Source organism: Salmo salar, chromosome 04 (genome assembly GCF_965601325.2).
Source record: "Salmo salar chromosome 04, fSalSal1, whole genome shotgun sequence".
Classification (NCBI taxonomy): domain Eukaryota; kingdom Metazoa; phylum Chordata; class Actinopteri; order Salmoniformes; family Salmonidae; genus Salmo; species Salmo salar.
Genome location: NC_138294.1, coordinates 33,953,784 through 33,972,762, shown reverse-complemented (window position 1 = coordinate 33,972,762; position 18,979 = coordinate 33,953,784). Strand labels below are relative to the sequence as shown.

The 18,979-nt window shown below is 43.8% G+C and overlaps 1 protein-coding gene across 2 annotated transcripts in view; it reads right to left on the bottom strand.

Moving 5' to 3' along the window:
* LOC106602709 (protein FAM193A) overlaps positions 1–18,979 on the bottom strand; it is a 37,420-nt gene that overhangs the window by 15,624 nt on the left and 2,817 nt on the right. For both annotated transcript variants that reach the window (XM_082974355.1, XM_082974356.1), the window contains exons 3-12: positions 18,603–18,857; positions 16,770–16,954; positions 13,219–13,386; positions 12,414–12,645; positions 9,604–9,728; positions 2,253–2,400; positions 1,947–2,021; positions 1,661–1,735; positions 1,432–1,544; positions 775–1,029 (exon numbers count right to left, since the gene is read on the bottom strand). In XM_082974355.1, the coding sequence (XP_082830481.1) occupies positions 775–1,029; positions 1,432–1,544; positions 1,661–1,735; positions 1,947–2,021; positions 2,253–2,400; positions 9,604–9,728; positions 12,414–12,645; positions 13,219–13,386; positions 16,770–16,954; positions 18,603–18,857 (1,631 nt within the window). The remainder of the gene's footprint in view (positions 1–774; positions 1,030–1,431; positions 1,545–1,660; positions 1,736–1,946; positions 2,022–2,252; positions 2,401–9,603; positions 9,729–12,413; positions 12,646–13,218; positions 13,387–16,769; positions 16,955–18,602; positions 18,858–18,979) is intronic.

Below are 18,979 nucleotides of genomic sequence, written 5' to 3'. Positions count from 1 at the left end.
AGAGAGAGAGGGAAAAAGAAAATAATGAAGGTGAATACCAAAACAGGAGTGAACATGTTTTCATGATAAAAATCATTATAGGAAATGACATTACATGATTGGAGAGCACATACCTGATAAAAGAGTTATAACTACATATACCACAAGAGTAATCATAACCACAACAAATACAACCATACCCACATCAACTAGATATTGGGATAAATCCTACTGGTAGCATGAACTAGTCCCGGGCGATCTGGACAAAAAAAATCCACATCACGATAAATTGGATGAATAACAAGAATGATAAATTGAACAATACATTTACAACATTAATGTGTAACAGTTATTTTTTGTAATATTACCCATAAAACTACTACTTTGAATGTTGTAGCTATCAATTGTCCCATTAACAATTACACGTATTAGCAAACTTATTTCATACTTCACATTTCTCTAGTAGGGACCTATAGGTTATTTATAGTAATGATCGATATCAGCAAAAAGTGGTCGGTGTTGATCATTTCAGATGATCGTCCCAGCTCTAGCATGAACTCATAAAGCCATTATTTGTGCATTTTAGTCATGTATATCTTTGATATATTATATATATATATATATATATATAAAAATAACATTACATTATCGTAATGTATTGCTTTTTTTGTATGATATTTTATTGCTTTACATTATATACTCAGGTCTTGTTTGGAAAAAACATTTGCTATGATCTCCTGAATAAATAAATACATATTTTTACAACAAAGAACACGCCACCCCTGGTGGACTTACAAGGTGGTGGCGACCCCTTCTGGCAGGATGAGGCGCGAGTGCTGCTGTATGGTGATGGGCGAGCTGGAGGCCGAAGCAGAGGCTGAGCTGCCCCCGGAGGACAGACTGGGGGGGTGCACCTCGGCCAGGTAGTCCCGGTGCTGTGGGGGCTCCGTGGCCTGAAGCGGCAGCTTGATGTGGAGGTCCTCGGCAATGGGCGGGTCCATAATGCCGCACGTCAGGATGTGGGAGAGGCTGCAGTCGTCGCAGGTGCATCTGGGGGAGGGATGGTTGTTAATTAAAAAAGGTGGTTTCGCAAGTGGCCAGTGGTGGTGTTCTAGGTCATCTTTTTTATGGTCGAGCTGAAAATCTCAGAAGATTGATATATTATAGTGATGTGGTTCATGAGATGCTAAACACTTGTATACCCCATTTCCTTTCGGGTCACTGAATAACACTGGGTACTGGCTAGAAACATAGGTTTGTTCTACTTTGGGTTGATAAATAAGGATTAAAAACATACCAGCACACGAAGTTTGAATGTCTCATTGGACTGTGTCATATAATACCCACATAGGTAAAAAAAAAAAAAAAAAGGTAGTATTTTATTTACACACACTACAAATAAACAAACACACCATCTGTAAATTGTAAGCAAAATGAATCCTCCAAACTCACCGTCTTCGATAATTGCAATTTGGACAGTCTGGAATGCTGAGACGAGAGGAGAGCATTCTCATCGTGTCTGTAAAGTTACTGTCACCAGCTAAAGATTTCTTACTGTTGGTTAACTGCAAAGACAAAATCAAATTCATGAACAGGAGATTTAAAGGGTACACCATCAAAATCTGTCTGACCAGTTCCACAAATAAATCAACTATTTCTATAGACTATTTGTCCATCATACCTGTTCTTCTATAAACCTCCTCTGTTTAAAGAATTCCCAGTCTTCCTTCAGCATCCGTTGTTTTGTTTTCAAAGTCTGTAAATAGGTAGACTTCAATTATGAGCTTTGACAGATTGAGGTCGAAACATGTCAGCTTTTTAATAAATAACAGTACGTAAAATCACCTTTTCTCTGTTGGACTACAGAAATAATATGACATAAATAATAGGGGTAAGTGTTAGACAATCCTGTTAACTACAGTAAAAAAAAAAAAAAAAAATATTTAGTTGTGTGATAAACCACTTACATTTTTGCTAATTAAAGACTTATGTGGTTCTGTCCGTTGATTTGTGAGATTCTGGTTCTCCACCTTAAAAAGCAGCTGCCAAAAAGAGAAAAACAAATAGTTAAGCATCAGAGAGACCAAAAGAAAACCATTCAAAGGAGATGCATTTGTTAAAAACCTTCAGGACATCACAATATGTTATTGACATTTATTTAAGTTCCATTGTCACACACAAGGAACAGCCCGTGGAATGTAGCAAAGACATGGAAATTGTGTGTATATGATGTGTTTCTCTCGGTCTGTGTGTGTGTGTGGGTGTGTGTGTACCTGTTCGTCGACGTAGTCGTCAATCCTCTTCTCACACTCCTGCCACTCGGCCGCCACGGTGGCCATCTCCTGCTCCAGCTGCTGGTAGCTCTCCAGCAGGGTCCTGTACATGTCCTCGCTATACGAGTCGTGGGAGGCCGTGCCGTGCCTAATCAGAAATTGTATTATTTTTTTAAAGAAAACATTGGAAACACACAGCTAGGCCAGTTTATCATACCAATGGCCTATTTAGGTTTGAGAATAGACCAGGTTTAATGATGTTGCTATACTAAGACAAACAAAAAGAGATTATATAGGGAGACATCAAAAACAATGATATAATAATCCTCACAGAAGCATACACCTCAATAACTGATTTCCAAGATGGCATAGCAGTCAGATGTCTTTGTCCTGTCGGGTCCCATGTATTTATCTTTTTCTTTGCATCTTTTTTAAATATTTTCCTAAACCTCAACTTCTAAATACTCTCCTGCAATCCGCCTCACCCAATGTGGCGTGGATTTTATTTATTTTTTCTAAAGTATTTCTATTTACTTCGGATCTGGAATCCCTCAACTGAAGCTAGCCAGCTAACTACCTACCAGCTAACAGTCAGCAAACCATTGCTAGCGGTCATCAGCTAACCTTTAGCTCTGAAAGCTGTCGCCAGTTCGAATAACGTGACTCAAACCAGAGCATAACGGACCTATTATTATTTTATATATTTTTTCCCCCATATCCCCGGATTCCTACCGCAAACTCTGACCATTTTCATCTGGATCTTCGCAAATAGCTAACTGCAATCCCGGGTGACTACTCCTGGCTAGCGTTTCCATCCCGGAGCAAGCACCAATTAGCCTGAAGCTAGCTCGGCCAGGGCTCCTGTGCTACCACCGAAGCCCACTCCTGGGCTACAATATCCGGACCCCTTCTACTGCCGGTACGGGGCACGGAACCCCGCCGATCCTCTACGACTGGAATACCGACATAATCTGCCCGAGGATTCCAACAGGCCCCTCAGGCGCGACGCCCGCTGAAGGCCCATTCTGCTAACCGGCCTGCTAGCTATCTAGAGCTACTTGGAACCCTACTAATTCCACGACTGGTCTATGGACGTCACTGCACGAAGAGGCAAAAACAGACTTACCCCCATCGCGACGTCCCCCAAAGGCTAACTTGCTAGCCCCGGTCTGATAACTGCTAGCTTGCCTGCCCCGGTCTGCTAACTGCTAGCCCCGGTCTGCCAACTGCTTGCTTGCTAACCCGGTCTGCTAACTGCTAGCTTGCCAGCCCCGTTCTGCTAATTGCTAGCTTGTGTAGCCCCGGCCTACTAACTGTTAGCTTGTTAGCATCGACCTGCTAACTGTCTGAATCGCCGTGTCCCCAGTCAGCCCAACCAATCACTGGACCCATATGTTCACTTAGCTACGCATGCCTCTCTCTAATATCAATATGCCTCGTCCACCACTGTACTGGTTAGTGATTGTCTTATTTCACTGAAGAGCATCTAGCCCTGCTCAATATGCCTTAATAACCAACCATGTTGTTCCACCTCCTACATATGCGATGACATCACCTGGTTTAATTAAACGTCTCTAGAGACTATATCTCTCTCATCATTACTCAATGCCTAGGTTTACCTCCAATGTACTCACATCCTACCTTTGTCTGTACACTATGCCTTGAATCTATGCTATCGTGCCCAGAAACCTGCTCCTTTTACTCTTCCTCCCAAACGTGCTAGACGGCCAGTTCGTATAGCCTTTAGCCGTACCCTTATCCTACTTCTCCTCTGGTGATGTAGAGGTTAATCCAGGACCTGTAGTGCCTAGCTCCACTATCACTCCCCAGGTGCTCTCATTTGTTGACTTCTGTAACTGTAAAAGCCTTGGTTTCATGCATGTTAACATTAGAAGCCTACTCCCTAAGTTTGTTTTACTCAGTAATCTGTAAATAAAAATCATAAATACTTTGGAAAACTCCGTGTCTGAATCCTGGCTTAGGAAAACCACCAAAAACCCTGAAATCTCAATCGCTAACTATAGCATTTTCTGCGAAGATAGAACTCCCAAAGGGGGCGGTGTTGCAATCTACTGCAAAGATAGCCTGCAGAGTTCTGTATTACTATCCAAGTCTGTACCCAAACAATTCAAGCTTCTACTTCTAAAAATTCACCTTTCCAGAAACAAGTCTCTCACTGTTGCCGCTTGCGAAAGACCTCCCTCTGCCCCCAGCTGTGCCCTCGATACCATATTAGAGGTCGACCGATTAATCAGGGCCGATTTCAAGTTTTCATAACAAATCGGTAATCAGTATTTTTTTGCCACCAATTTGCAGATTTTTTTTGTTTGTTTGTTTTTTACACCTTTATTTAACTAGGCAAGTCAGATTAAGAACACATTCTTATTTTCAATGACGGCCTAGGAACGGGGGTTAACTGCCTTGTTCAGGGGGGATTCGTTTTTGCAACCTTCCTTACTAGTCCAATGCTCTAACCACCTGCCTTACATTGCACTCCACGAGGAGCCTGCATGGCATGGTGTTATTTCTTTGTAAAATATTCTGTAACAAGTGTTGTTTTTGTGCTCAATGGTGGATCTATTCATAATTATTTAAGAGATGATTGTACCTGTTATGCGAGGGCAGCAAGAAGCCAAGGTAAGTTGCTAACTAGCATTAAACTTATCTTATAAAAAAATATCAATCTTAACATAATCACTAGTTAACTACACATGGTTGATGATATTACTAGTTTATCTAACGTCTCCTGCGTTGCATATAATCGATGCGGTGCCTGTTAATTTCTCATTGAATCACAACCTACTTCGACAAACGGGTGTTGATTTAACAAGCGTATTTGCGAAAAAAGCACTGTCCTTGCACCAATGTACCTAACCATAAACACCAATGCCATTCTTTAAAACCAATACACAAGTATATATTTTTAAACCTGCATATTTAGTTAATATTGCCTGCTAACATGAAATTGTGTCACTTATCTTGCGTTCATTGCACGCAGTCAGGGTATACGCAACAGTTTGGGCCGCCTGGCTGGTCGCGAACTAATTTGCCAGAATTTTACGTAATTATGACATAACATTGAAGGTTGTGCAATGTAACAGGAATATTTAGACTAAGGGATGCCACCCGTTAGATAAAAAACGGAACGGTTCCGTATTTCACTGAAAGAAAAAACATTTTGTTTTCGAGATGATAGTTTCCGGATTCGACCATATTAATGACCTAAGGCTCGTATTTCTGTGTGTTTATTATATTATAATTAAGTCTATGATTTGATAGAGCAGTCTGACTGAGCGGTGGTAGGCACCAGCACGCTCGTAAGCATTCATTCAAACAGCACTTTCGTGCGTTTTGCCAGCAGCCCTTCGCTGTGCTTCAAGCATTGCGCTGTTTATGACTTCAAGCCGCGTGGGTATAATTCGTGGAACGTTCCAACAGGAATCTATTCCAAAAACTTCGTAAATAACAAGTTTGCCAAAAAAACAACGCTTACAAAGTTGTATAGCAGAAGAATAAGATACCGGGTAGGGAGTGGTCTATTTCATTGCGTTTTTTTAACTCATCACGTTTATTCCGAAAAATGTCTGTCCTCACTCTAGTTGCCTATGGACAAACATTAAGAATAAGCTACGTGGTGAGTTGATGCCTATTCGGCAGCTAGTTAGCTAGGTTTGTATGCGTTGCTACTTTGTATGCGTTGTTGGTTGGCAACCTTTTACTTTACATTTTTTGGAACAGATTCCTGTTGGAACGTTCCACAAATTATACCCACCCCTTCAAGCCTATCAACTCCCAAGATTAGGCTGGTGTAACCGATGTGAAATGACTAGCTAGTTAGCGGGGTGCGCGCTAATAGCGTTTCAAACGTCACTCGCTCTGAGACTTGGAGTAGTTGTTCCCCTTGCTCTGCATGGGTAACGCTGCTTCGAGGGTGGCTGTTGTCGATGTGTTCCTGGTTTGAGCCCAGGTAGGAGCAAGGAGAGGGACGGAAGCTATACTGTTACACTGGCAATACTAAAGTGCCTATAAGAACATCCAATAGTCAAAGGTATATGAAATACAAATCGTAGAGAGAAATAGTCCTATAATTCCTATAATAACTACAACCTAAAACTTCTTACCTGGGAATATTGAAGACTCATGTTAAAAAGAACCACCTGCTTTCATATGTTCCCATGTGAGAGCAAGGCACTTAAACGTTAGCTCTACAACACTTTGTTTTTGCATTATTTAAACCAAATTGAACATGTTTCATTATTTATTTGAGGCTAAATTGATTTTATTGATGTATTATATTAAGTGAAAAGTGTTCATTCAGTATTGTTGTACTTGTCATTATTACAAATAAATAAATACAAATCGGCCAATTAATCGGTAACGGCTTTTTGGTCCTCCAATAAATCGGTATCGGTGGTGAAAAATCATAATCGGTCGACCTCTATACAATATGTGAGTTGATTGCCCCCCATCTATCTTCTGAGCTCGTGCTACTAGGTGACCTAAACTGGGACATGCTTAACACCCCGGCCATCCTACAATCTAAGCTTGATGCCCTCAATCTCACACAAATTATCAATGAACCTACCAGGCACAACCCCAAATCCGTAAACACGGGCACCCTCAGATGTCATCCTAACTAACTCGCCATCCAAATACACCTCTGCTGTTTTCAATCAAGATCTCAGCGATCACTGCCTCATTGCCTGCATCCGTAATGGGTCTGCGACCAAACGACCACCCCTGATCACTGTCAAACGCTCCCTAAAACACTTCTGCGAGCAGGCCTTTCTAATCGACCTGGCCGGGGTATCCTGGAATGACATGGACCTCATCCCGTCAGTAGATGATGCCTGGCTATTCTTTAAAAGTGCCTTCCTCACCATCTTAAATAAGCATGCCCGACTCAAAAAATGTAGAACTAGGAATAGATATAGTCCTTGGTTCACTCCAGACCTGTCTGCCCTTGACCAGCACAAAAACATCCTGTGGCGTACTACATTAGCATCGAATAGCCCCCGTGATTTGCAACTTTTCAGGGAAGTTAGGAACAAATATACACAGGCAGTTAGAAAAGCTAAGGCTAGCTTTTTCAAACAGAAATTTGCATCCTGTAGTACTAACTCAAAAAAGTTCTGGGACACTGTAAAGTCCATGGAGAATAAGAGCACCTCCTCCCAGCTGACCACTGCTCTGAGGCTAGGAAACACTGTTACCAATAAATCCACTATAATTGAGAATTTCAATAAGCATTTCTCTACGGCTGGCCATGCTTTCCACCTGGCTACCCCTACCCCAGTCAACTGCCCGGCACCCTCCACAGCAACCCGCCAAAGCCCCCACCATTTCTCCTTCACCCAAATGCAGATAGCTGATGTTCTGAAAGAGCTGCAAAATCTGGGCCCATACAAATCAGCTGGGCTAGACAATCTGGACCCTCTCTTTCTAAAATTATCTGCCGAAATTGTTGCAACCCCTATTACTAGCCTGTTCAACCTCTCTTTCGTATCATCTGAGATTCCCAAAGGTTGGAAAGCTGCCACAGTCATCCCCCTCTTCAAAAGGGGGTGACACTCTAGACCCCAACTGCTACAGACCTATATCTATCCTACCCTGTCTTTCTAAGGTCTTCGAAAGCCAAGTTAACAAACAGATTACCGACCATTTCGAATCCCACCGTACCTTCTCCGCTACGCAATCTGGTTTCAGAGCTGGTCATGGGTGCACCTCAGCCACGATCAAGGTCCTAAACGACATCATAACCGCCATAGATAAGAGACTTTACTGTGCAGCCGTATTCATCGACCTGGCCAAGGCTTTCGACTCTGTCAATCACCACATTCTTATTTGCACACTCGACAGCCTTGGTTTCTCAAATGATTGCCTCGCCCGGTTTACCAACTACTTCTCTGATAGAGTTCAGTGTGTCAAATCGGAGGGCCTGTTGTCCAGACCTCTGGCAGTCTCTATGGGTGTGCCACAGGGTTCAATTCTGGGGCCGACTCTCTTCTCTGTATACATCAATGATGTTTCTCTTGCTGCTGGTGATTCTCTGATCCACCTCTACGCAGACGACACCATTCTGTATACTGCTGGCCCCTCTTTGGACACTGTGTTAACTAACCTCCAGACGAGCTTCAACGCTATACAACTCTCCTTCCGTGGCCTCCAACTTTTCTTAAACACAGGTAAAACTAAATGCATGCTATTCAATCGATCACTGCCCGAACCTGCTCGCCCGCCCAGCATCACTACTCTGGACGGCTCTGACTTAGAATACGTGGACAACTACAAATACCTGGGTGTCTGGTTAGACTGTAAACTCTCCTTCCAGACTCACATTAAGCATCTCCAATCCAAAATTAAATCTAGAATCGGCTTCCTATATCGCAACAAAGCATCCTTCACTCATCCTGCCAAACACACCCTCGTAAAACTGACCATCCTACCGATCCTCGACTTTGGTGATGTCATCTATAAAATAGCCTCTGACACTCTACTCAACAAACTGGATGCAGTCTATCACAGTGCCATCCGTTTTGTCACCAAAGCTCCATACACTACCCACCATTGCGACCTGTACGCTCTCGTTGGTTGGCCCTCGCTTCATACTCGTCGCCAAACCCACTGGCTACAGGTTATCTACAAGTCTCTGCTAGGTAAAGCCCTGCCTTATCTCAGCTCACTGGTCACCATCGCAGCACCCACTCGTAGCATGCGCTCCAGCAGGTATATCTCACTGGTCACCCCCAAAGCCAATTCCTGCCTTGGCCGCCTTTCCTTCCAGTTCTCTGCTGCCATTGACTGGAACAAACTGCAAAAGTCTCTGAAGCTGGAGACTCATATCTCCCTCACTAGCTTTAAGCACCAGCTGTCAGAGCAGCTCACAGATCACTGCACCTGTACATAGCCCATCTGTAAACAGCCCATCTATCTACCTACCTCAACCCCATACTGTATTTATTTATCTTGCTCCTTTGCACCCCAGTATCTCTACTTGCACATTCATCTTCTGCACATCTACCATTCCAGTGTTTACTTGCTATATTGTAATTACTTCGCCACCATGGCCTATTTATTGCCTTAACTTACATTTGCACTCACTGTATACAGACTTGTTTTCTTTTGTTCTACTGTATTATTGACTGTTTTGTTTATTCCATGTGTTGTTGTATGTGTCGAATTGCTACGCTTTATCTTGGCCAGGCCGCAGTTGCAAATGAGAACTTGTTCTCAACTAGCCTACCTGGTTAAATAAAGGTGAAATAAAAAAAATATTTAAAAAAATAACGTCAATAGCATTATGGAGAAATCCTCTTCTTAATGGCTGTTTTGTCATTCGACTCAGTCTTACCTCAGCTGTGCAACCAGTGCAGGTAAACTGCTGTGCAGGATGGGCTCGGAGAACACCAGGTTCTCAAAAAGGTGCTTGTTGTGCAGCTCCCACGTCACCTGGAACTTCTGCAGGTGTTCGTTCTCCTGTGGAACCGAGACAAGAAGAGAGTTAGAAACCAAGTTTATGCGGCCTGGCCGGTCTAGCGGTAATGCCGCAGCCTCCAGCACACGTCTACTGTGTTTGCATAGGGTCGAATCCGGCCGTTTGACACAACCTCTCTGTCTTTCCCCACTATCATCATCTATCACTATCTGTTAACTAAATAAATACAAAACTGAAAATCCTTTGACTGTGCGGTCCAAAATGATTGACACCCTTGATAAAGGTAAGAAAAAATAACTATAAAATATTTCAAATACTGTGCTATATTGTTCTTTTCTCTCCAAAACTCTTGAGCGTGCCGTCGTTGGCCAGCTCTCTTGCTATCTCTCTCAGAATGACCTTCTCGATCCAAATCAGTCAGGTTTCAAGACTGGTCATTCAACTGAGACTGCTCTTCTCTGTGTCACGGAGGCTCTCCGCACTGCTAAAGCTAACTCTCTCTCCTCTGCTCTCATCCTTCTAAACCTATCTGGTGCCTTTGATACTGTGAACCATCAGATCATCCTCTCCACCCTCTCCGAGTTGGGCATCTCCGGCGCGGCTCACTCTTGGATTGCGTCCTACCTGACAGGTCGCTCCTACCAGGTGGCGTGGTGAGAATCCGTCTCCGCACCACGTGCTCTCACCACTGGTGTCCCAGGGCTCAGTTCTAGGCCCTCTCCTATTCTCGCTATACACCAAGTCACTTGGCTCTGTCATATCCTCACATGGTCTCTCCTACCATTGCTACGCAGACGACACACAATTAATCTTCTCCTTTCCCCCTTCTGATAACCAGGTGGTGAATCGCATCTCTGCATGTCTGGCAGACATATCAGTGTGGATGACGGATCACCACCTCAAGCTGAACCTCGGCAAGACGGAGCTGCTCTTCCTCCCCTGGAAGGACTGCCCATTCCATGATCTCGCCATCACGGTTGACAACTCCATTGTGTCCTCCTCCCAGAGTGCTAAGAGCCTTGGCGTGACCCTGGACAACACCCTGTCGTTCTCCACTAACATCAAGGCGGTGACCCGATCCTGTAGGTTCATGCTCTACAACATTCGCAGAGTACGACCCTGCCTTACACAGGAAGCGGCGCAGGTCCTAATCCAGGCACTTGTCATCTCCGGTCTGGATTACTGCAACTCGCTGCTGGCGGGGCTCCCTGCCTGTGCCATTAAACCCTTACAACTCATCCAGAACGCCGCAGCCCGTCTGGTGTTCAACCTTCCCAAGTTCTCTCACGTCACCCCGCTCCTCCGCACACTCCACTGGCTTCCAGTTGAAGCTCGCATCTGCTACAAGACCATGGTGTTTGCCTACGGAGCTGTGAGGGGAACGGCACCTCCGTACCTTCAGGCTCTGATCAGTCCCTACACCAAAAGAAGGGCACTGCGTTCATCCACCTCTGGCCTGCTCGCCTCCCTACCTCTGCGGAAGCACAGTTCCCGCTCAGCCCAGTCAAAACTGTTCGCTGCTCTGGCACCCCAATGGTGGAACAAGGTCCCTCACGACGCCAGGACAGCGGAGTCAATCACCACCTTCTGGAGACCCCACCTCTTTAAGGAATACCTGGGATAGGATTAAGTAATCCTGTTAACCCTCCCCCTACCCTCCCCTCCAAAAAATATATAGATGTACTATTGTAAAATGGTTGTTCCACTGGATATCATAAGGTGAATGCACCAATTTGTAAGTCGCTCTGGATAAGACCGTCTGCTAAATGACGTAAATGTACCCCTGCACACTGACTCTGTACCGGTGCCCCCCGTATATAGCCTCGTTATTGTTAATCTTATTGTGTTACTTTTTATTATACATTTTTATTTTAGCCTACTTGGTAAATATTTTCTTCTTCTATAACTGCACTGTTGATTAAGGGCTTGTAAGTAAGCATTTCACGGTAAAGTCTACACTTGTTGTATTCGGTGCATGTGGCAAATAAAGTTTGATTTGTATTAGTATAAAATAATATAATTGAACTAATTTCTTTAAGCATAAAATGTAGCTCAGTATGTAAATTATTTATTTTTATACAGTCATTTCTGCACATCTTTTTCAAGGGTGTCAATAATCTGGACCCCACTGTGTGTGTGTGTGTGTGTGTGTGTGTGTGTGTGTGTGTGTGTGTGTGTGTGTGTGTAGCCACAGCAGTGGCAGCTGTCTGGGCTGATGACGATTGTCCCTAAGCTAAGGTGACAACTTTAAGACAAACCTCTGTACTGCTTCCAAAAAGTATGAGTCATTCTGTGACACCGTCTGTGGCTTGTCCCAGAGTTCTAGGGAAATTCTAAAGCCTATGTTAATCCTGTGCGAGTTACTGAAGCAACGCTACTTTTTAGCCTTCATGTATTGGGGGCAAGTCTGGTTTAACTCACGTAGTCGCCAAAACTCAGGCTAAGCCTCTAAAAGAGACACTGAACAGCACAAAGCATTGTCCCTCTGTGCTAGTCTGATGCTAACAAAATGGCTAACACAAAGGCAACCGTAAAGGTAACCACAAAGGCTAACGCAAAAGGCTAATGCAAAGCATAATTGAAAGGCCAACAGTAAGACTAACAGTAAGGCTAGCGGAAACGCCAAACCTGAAATGTATTTCGCAAGACTGTTTGTTAGCCACTGGTCTAAGACTATGCTAACATGAGGCTATCTTCAATGCTATCGCTAACAGAGGAAGACTCACCAGGGTGAGGAGGAAGCTGCTGATGGTGCGCGCAGCCTGGCAGAGGGCACTGTACTCCTCCAGGAGCAGCGAGATGAACTGGTGGGCCTGCGGGGGGCCCTGGGCGGCGGCCGTCGCAGCCTTGGAGCCGGTCGACAGGTGCTTGAGCAGGCGCACCTTCATTTCTAGGACATACTCGCGGGCCTGCTGCTCCAGCCTCTGGTAGAGCTGGTACGGGTCCTTCTCGCACAGCCTGAACAGGAGGTGGGCAAGATGTACGTCATAAGACCCAGTGTACAATAGGCTAATACAATAGCAAAATATGCTAATACTTGTAGGGATTATCTATGGTGGTCAGTCCTGGGTCAAATGCATCTCAAACACTTTCAAATAACTTGAGTTTGATTTAGTTTTCCTGGTACAAAGTAACAAATGGCCTAGCCCCAAGTAGTAGCACAGAGGAAGGTTTAGCCTCTGAAATGGCTAACCATTTTCTGAAGGTAATCTCTTATCTGGAAAAATTGGATAAGGGAATGTGAGGTAACCACTCAATGATTACTCTGGTACTCTTGTCAGATAACTGATCATCTTGAAGATGGAAGTGAAAAGAGGATGGTAGGGATGGGAGAGAGCATGGAGGGCAAATGGAAAGAAAGGAATGAGGCAGGAAGCAGCGAGAGATGGAGGGTAGGAAGGAGAGGGTGTAAAGGAATGTAGGAGGGAAGGAAAAATGGAAGGAATAGGAAGGGGGGAAAGGAGAAATGCAGAGGCAGACTGAGGGAAAGAGGGTGGAAGACAAGCTGCCTTTTCTCTAGTTGGGTCATACCTGTCCACCAGCTCCTTCATGCCCTCCTTGTCGCGGTCAAGGGGCTGGTCGTGGTCGTCGGCCAGCGGCGTGCCTGTCTGGCGGTAGATGCACCGCACTAGGTAGCGTACCTCCGACCAGTGGTTCTGCAGCAGCTGGGACTCACGCTCTGACTCGGCCGAAACCTCCCTGGAGGGGGTAAAGGCCAAAAGAGGTAATTGTGATGCATCAGTGAGAGGACACTGGGTGCGCTTATACAAGGGACCCAGGGTCATGTTCATTAGGGCAAGCAACAGAAAACACTAAAACATTGAGACAGAAAACCAAAATGAGCATTTCCTACTTCATTTACTATATGAATACAACCCATTTGGTAGAAGTATTAGTGCGTCTGTGCATCCATGTTCCTCTTTTAAAGGGCTGATATTCAGTCCCTCCGGGATTCAAAAATTCTGCGATCTCATAATTCAAAACAAAATCAACAAATCCACAAATTTATGCAAGAGCTCGCAATTTTGACCAATCACTGCACAAGTGTCCAATCAAAAGAGGGTTAGCAATTTTGATCACTGTTACCATGGAAAACAGCCCAATAAAACATCAACAAACTCCCCCTCTGTCAGCGTGTGAAGCCTATGGTTGATTACTGACAGATTAAGACTGACAGGCAGAACAATGAACAGGAATCCATCTCATGTAAATGACAAACAAACAAAAATCATAGTTAAAGACAGTGCAAAATGATTTCCAAATGTTTTACATGAAAATGGGGGCAAATTGTTTTGCACTCAGTGCGATGCTGTGCTGGAACACAAGAGCCAGCAAAGCATGTGAAAAGAAGGTACAAATCAGAGCATGTGAGAGGAGCTGAGCGGTTTCCTACCGCTCAGCTAAAAACCTCTCCACAAAAAATGGGGGGAAAAAAAGAAACTGCCGCTCAAATTTCGCTCTATTAATTAAAATCACAATTTAACCAACATCATCTATTTTTGTGACTACCTGGACCTACCAATTGGTTTTTAAGCATTAAAACCAAACCATATGGATTTGAATGAAAAGTATTTTATTAAACATGAAAAGATGAATGTAATAAGCCTAAATAATTTCATGTTATATTAAAACAGCAAATAGGTCAAGAGCCAGACAGGGAGCCTAAAATGAATTATTCAGGCTATATTATTCCAATTATTTCAAGGCTATAGCCTACAAAGAAATACATTGTGAAGCATTTGCGAGTGCAACACAATAGGGTGGTAGGGACATTAAGCGCTCAGCATTTAAACATTTAGTTGTATTAAATCATTAGTATATAAATTTCACATATAGGATGTGACATACTTAGAATGAAATACAAATGAAACAAGGATGGTCTATTGTATAGCTAGAAGAAGAAGTTTAAGAGATCAGATTTTTTGTTTATAAATACTTTGTTAATGACGCACTTAGTTATCTACCCAACTCGTTCCTTTCTTTTAGCATGTACACACAGAGGTGTAAAATACTTAAGTAAAAATACTTTAAAGTACTACTTCAGTAGTTTTTTGGGATATCTGTACTTTACAATTTATATTTTTGACAACTTTTACTTCACTACATTCCTAAAGAAAATGTACTTTTTACTCCATACATTTTCCCTGACACCAAAAAGTACTCATTACATTCTGAATGCTTAGCAGGACAGGAAATTGGTTAAATTCACACACTTATTAAGAGAACATCCCGGATCATCCCTACATAATTTACAAACGAAACACACATGCTTCGTTTGTAAATTTTGTCTGAGTGTTGGGAGTATGCCCCTGGTTAAAAAAAACAAGAAAATGGTGCAGTCTGGTGTGCTTCATGTAAGGAATTTGAAATGATTTCTAATTTTACATTTGATGCTTAAGTATATTTTAGCATTTACATTTACTTTTGATACTTAAGAATATTTAAAACCAAATACTTTGACTTTTACTCAAGTAGTATTTTACTGGGTGACTTTCACTTGAGTCGTTTTCTATTAAGGTATCATTACTTTTACTCAAGTATGACAATTGGGTACTTTTTCCACCACTGTGTACAGGTAGTAAGTACACCATGTTTTTGTGATTCCACAAAGATTCTTTAGTTGTGGACACTACATCACTGCACTCCCTCTCTTGCTCTTGGTCCGCATCTTTGTAAGTCACCTTGATGTATCAGTTAATTTATGAAAATATTTAGTGAACTCCATCACAGTAGCTAAAGCAGAACACAAGTAGACTACAAATTCATCCTGGGCCGGCATGCCCCGAGCTGGTGAAGTGAGCGCTACTGGAGCAAAATTGGAGCTGGTGAGAAGGCCAGCCTTTGGGAATCTCGCACCAGTCAAATTGGGCACGCTCCGCTCCAGCTCCGCTCACATACTCTGGTCCGAACAGCCACCACAGCAGACGCAGATCACCGTGACCGAAGCAAAAGCAGGGAAATCTGTGGTAGTGATGTGCAGATCGCAAATGAGTCGTTCTTTTTAAATGACTTGACTGATTTGAGAATCATTATTATTTTGATTGAACTGCTGGCTGGAGTAAAATAAATGAATTGCAGTGAAGGATTGATACATGCTCCTCCGTCTCATAGACGTGTTCAGACCAACAACTGTTTATCATATGTGCGCACAAGAAAATAGATCATGCTGCAGGCTGAGCACATATTACTTCTTAAAGCTTCATATTAAATGAACATGACAAACAACAAAACTCTTCGCCAAATTTCATAGAAAGCCGCTGCAAAAATCAAGAATTGTTGGCCACAGATAACAAAAATACTTCGCAGATCTTGGAGGGACTGGATATCAGTCATGGGTTAAAGTGGAAATATGTAACTTTTTGGGCAACCCAACCAAATTCACATAGAAATCTGAGTTATAGATCTACCATTCTTTGACTTTCGGTTTTGTACACCAGCTTCAAACAGCTAAAACAGCATTTTTTGATTACGGAAGATATATTTCACAGTGGTTTAGATGGTACAATGATTCTCTACACTATACTAGCTTATTTTGTCGCATAAACAAAAATTTGGTGAACTATTCGAGTTTTAGCAAACAGGAAATGGCGGAGCGTTTTCTGCATTGTGCAACTTTAAAATAGTATTTGCATTCATTGAAATGTTGAGCATTTCATTGAGCCTGCCTGGAGTGCTAGATGGGCGGTGTTTGCACTTTTGAGACTATCCCATTGGTTCCATATCACCAGGCAAGCTCAATCTCAGTTAAAGTATTTGAAAGAAAAAGAAAACAAGATGCTGATGGACTGAGAGATCAGCCAATAAAACCAGCAGTTGTTTAGTCCATCGATTTACAGTCAAGTCCCGTTCTGAGGCGCTGTGAAACCAGACTGTTAGAGAGAAAGATAGAGCCGGCTGGTGGACGAGATTAGTTATTATCTGACAATGCTAAAAAAAATGGTAGCACAGGTGGCGGCTTCTAGAAACTTCCTGAACACATAGCTGATATACTAGGCTAGCTCAACATGTCAAACGATAGACACTTTCGTCCTTTCTAGCGTGGTCATTTAGTGACCACCACAAATGCTAAAAAGGATGCTCACCGTCTCTCGTTGCAGGCCTCACAACTGCACACGGTGTCAGCGGTCATAGGGGTGGTGAGGTCTGGGACAGGGAGAGTGGGGAGGGTTGGGGGTGTGCCACCATTGGTCAGTCTGCCCCCTGCGGCGGGCAGCTCCTGGCCCAAGCCTCCGTTACCCACAGGCATGTGCAACAGGAAGTCTTGGCTCTGGGGGAATGAGAAATTACAGGGCATCAGAGCGTGCAAAAAAGCTGTGATAATGAAACCAAGAGCGACCATAAAGGTGACTTAACGTTACCAACTGTCGCCTTAGGTCTGTACTCTGAAGTATTTCACTGCAGCAAAGTGCACAGAGATCGATGCTCATTATAATAGACTAGAGACAAAATTTCAGAACAGGAGAGAAATTAGAGAACGTCATCAAGCAAAATAGCAGAAAAAGAAAGGGAAATAAAAACAAGCGCATTCCAGGCCAGAGGGGCACTCCAGGAATTGTCGGGCTCTTCCCAACTTTCGAATTCATTTAGCCTAGCAATTAGCTGCTACACGTCGCCAACACAGAGTGGCTCTTATGAGTGAGGCAAGGCAGTGTATGCGGAACAGCCACTAACATGTCATCAGCAAGAGAGACGTCTAAACACTGGTGTGGCTTTCTGTCTGAGGTTATTATCTCCTGCTGATAGTAAAGGAGGAGCCAAAGCCTCTATAATGCTGAGTCATCGAACAGAGGGAAACTAATGTTTTACAATGTGTGTGTTTGGTCAGGACTCAGGTGTTTCTGCTCCTTGTTACACTCCACCTGTAGCTTGCCTGTTTCCTCCGCTTTCTCTGTGTGTGGTACGCGTCTGTGTGGTACGGGTCATTTGTAGATCAGTCCGCTGACTGATCTACAAATGACCTTGTATCATAAATAACTACTCATTATTTGTAGATTAGTCAGTCACCATTTACCACAATGCATCACCGATTTGATGCTCTCGAACACAGCGAAAGAGAGACAGACCGACCCGTTCCACACAGATGCGTAATTGCAGTCACCTACAAGCCCTCTGAACCTCTTTATTCCTTGTTGTAATCTACCTTTAGTATACCTGTCGCCATCTCTCTCTCTCGCGCCGACTCTATGGATGTGTTCGAGCAGTAACGCTAACAAAGCCGACTGTAGACGAAAGTTGACAAGGCTCAGATCAACATGGAAGTGTCAACATAGCTGCTACTGCTTATAAAAATGTTCTTTATAAATATGTCTATACCCTCATATCACACTCACAAACTGAAAACATAACTTGTGTAAAATGGATTGATTACAGAGGTCTCAAATATCACTTTCGTTTGGATCCCTTGTTTCTTTAGAATCGCAGTAAAATTGGTTCCCGTTTCAGTCACGTCTTTGGTCACTTTCGCGTGGTTCAACCAAAAACACCCTAATGATTGGTTGACAAATAGTGCCTCCCACAACGCAGGTGATGGCTGCATGGTGCAGTTGGTGAGAAGCAACTGCAGCGACTTGAAGGCGACTTCATAAAAAAACTGAATGACCTTTGATCACATGGTTTTTGTGAAGTTCATGCAGTCGACCTGGAGGTGCAAGACAGAAAATGTTCACCCTCATAATGCAACACACGTTGAAAGGCCTAGACAAAATGTTTCTGTTACTTGATATAATCCACCAATGCCTGCCTGCATCTATCTAGGGCTTGGCTAGCCACTAACTGTACACAAACATCCACTTAAACAGCCTTTGTCATTCAGTTTATTGGTCCAGCATCACCTTTTCACCACCCTACTTCTCCCTCCCTCCCTCCACCCACCCACCCACCCACCCACACCCCTCCACCAGCCTGTGGTGACTCACCACCAGCGACTGCTCCAGGGAGGCGTGGCGGTCCTCCTTCTCCACCGTGCGCCGGCAGTCGGGGCACACCCACAGGGGCAGCTGCAGAGCGCTGGGGGACTTGGGGGGCTGTGCCATACCGTTCGGCCCCGCCCCGGGGAGCATCGCGTCAGGATGGAGGGTGCCGTCTGGCTTGCGCTCACTCCGGCACAGGAGGCAGCGGTCGCCGGTGGTGGAATATGGGGCCCTCTGGCTCAGGCCAAATGTGAACGGGGTCTGGTGGTTGGAGACGGAGTGGATGTCAGTTAGACGAGTGTGTGTAGCACTACTGTAGTGGCAGTAACCAGTAGCTACTAACTAGTGCTCCAATATGTAGCCTACCTAGGCAGGTTCTAAAG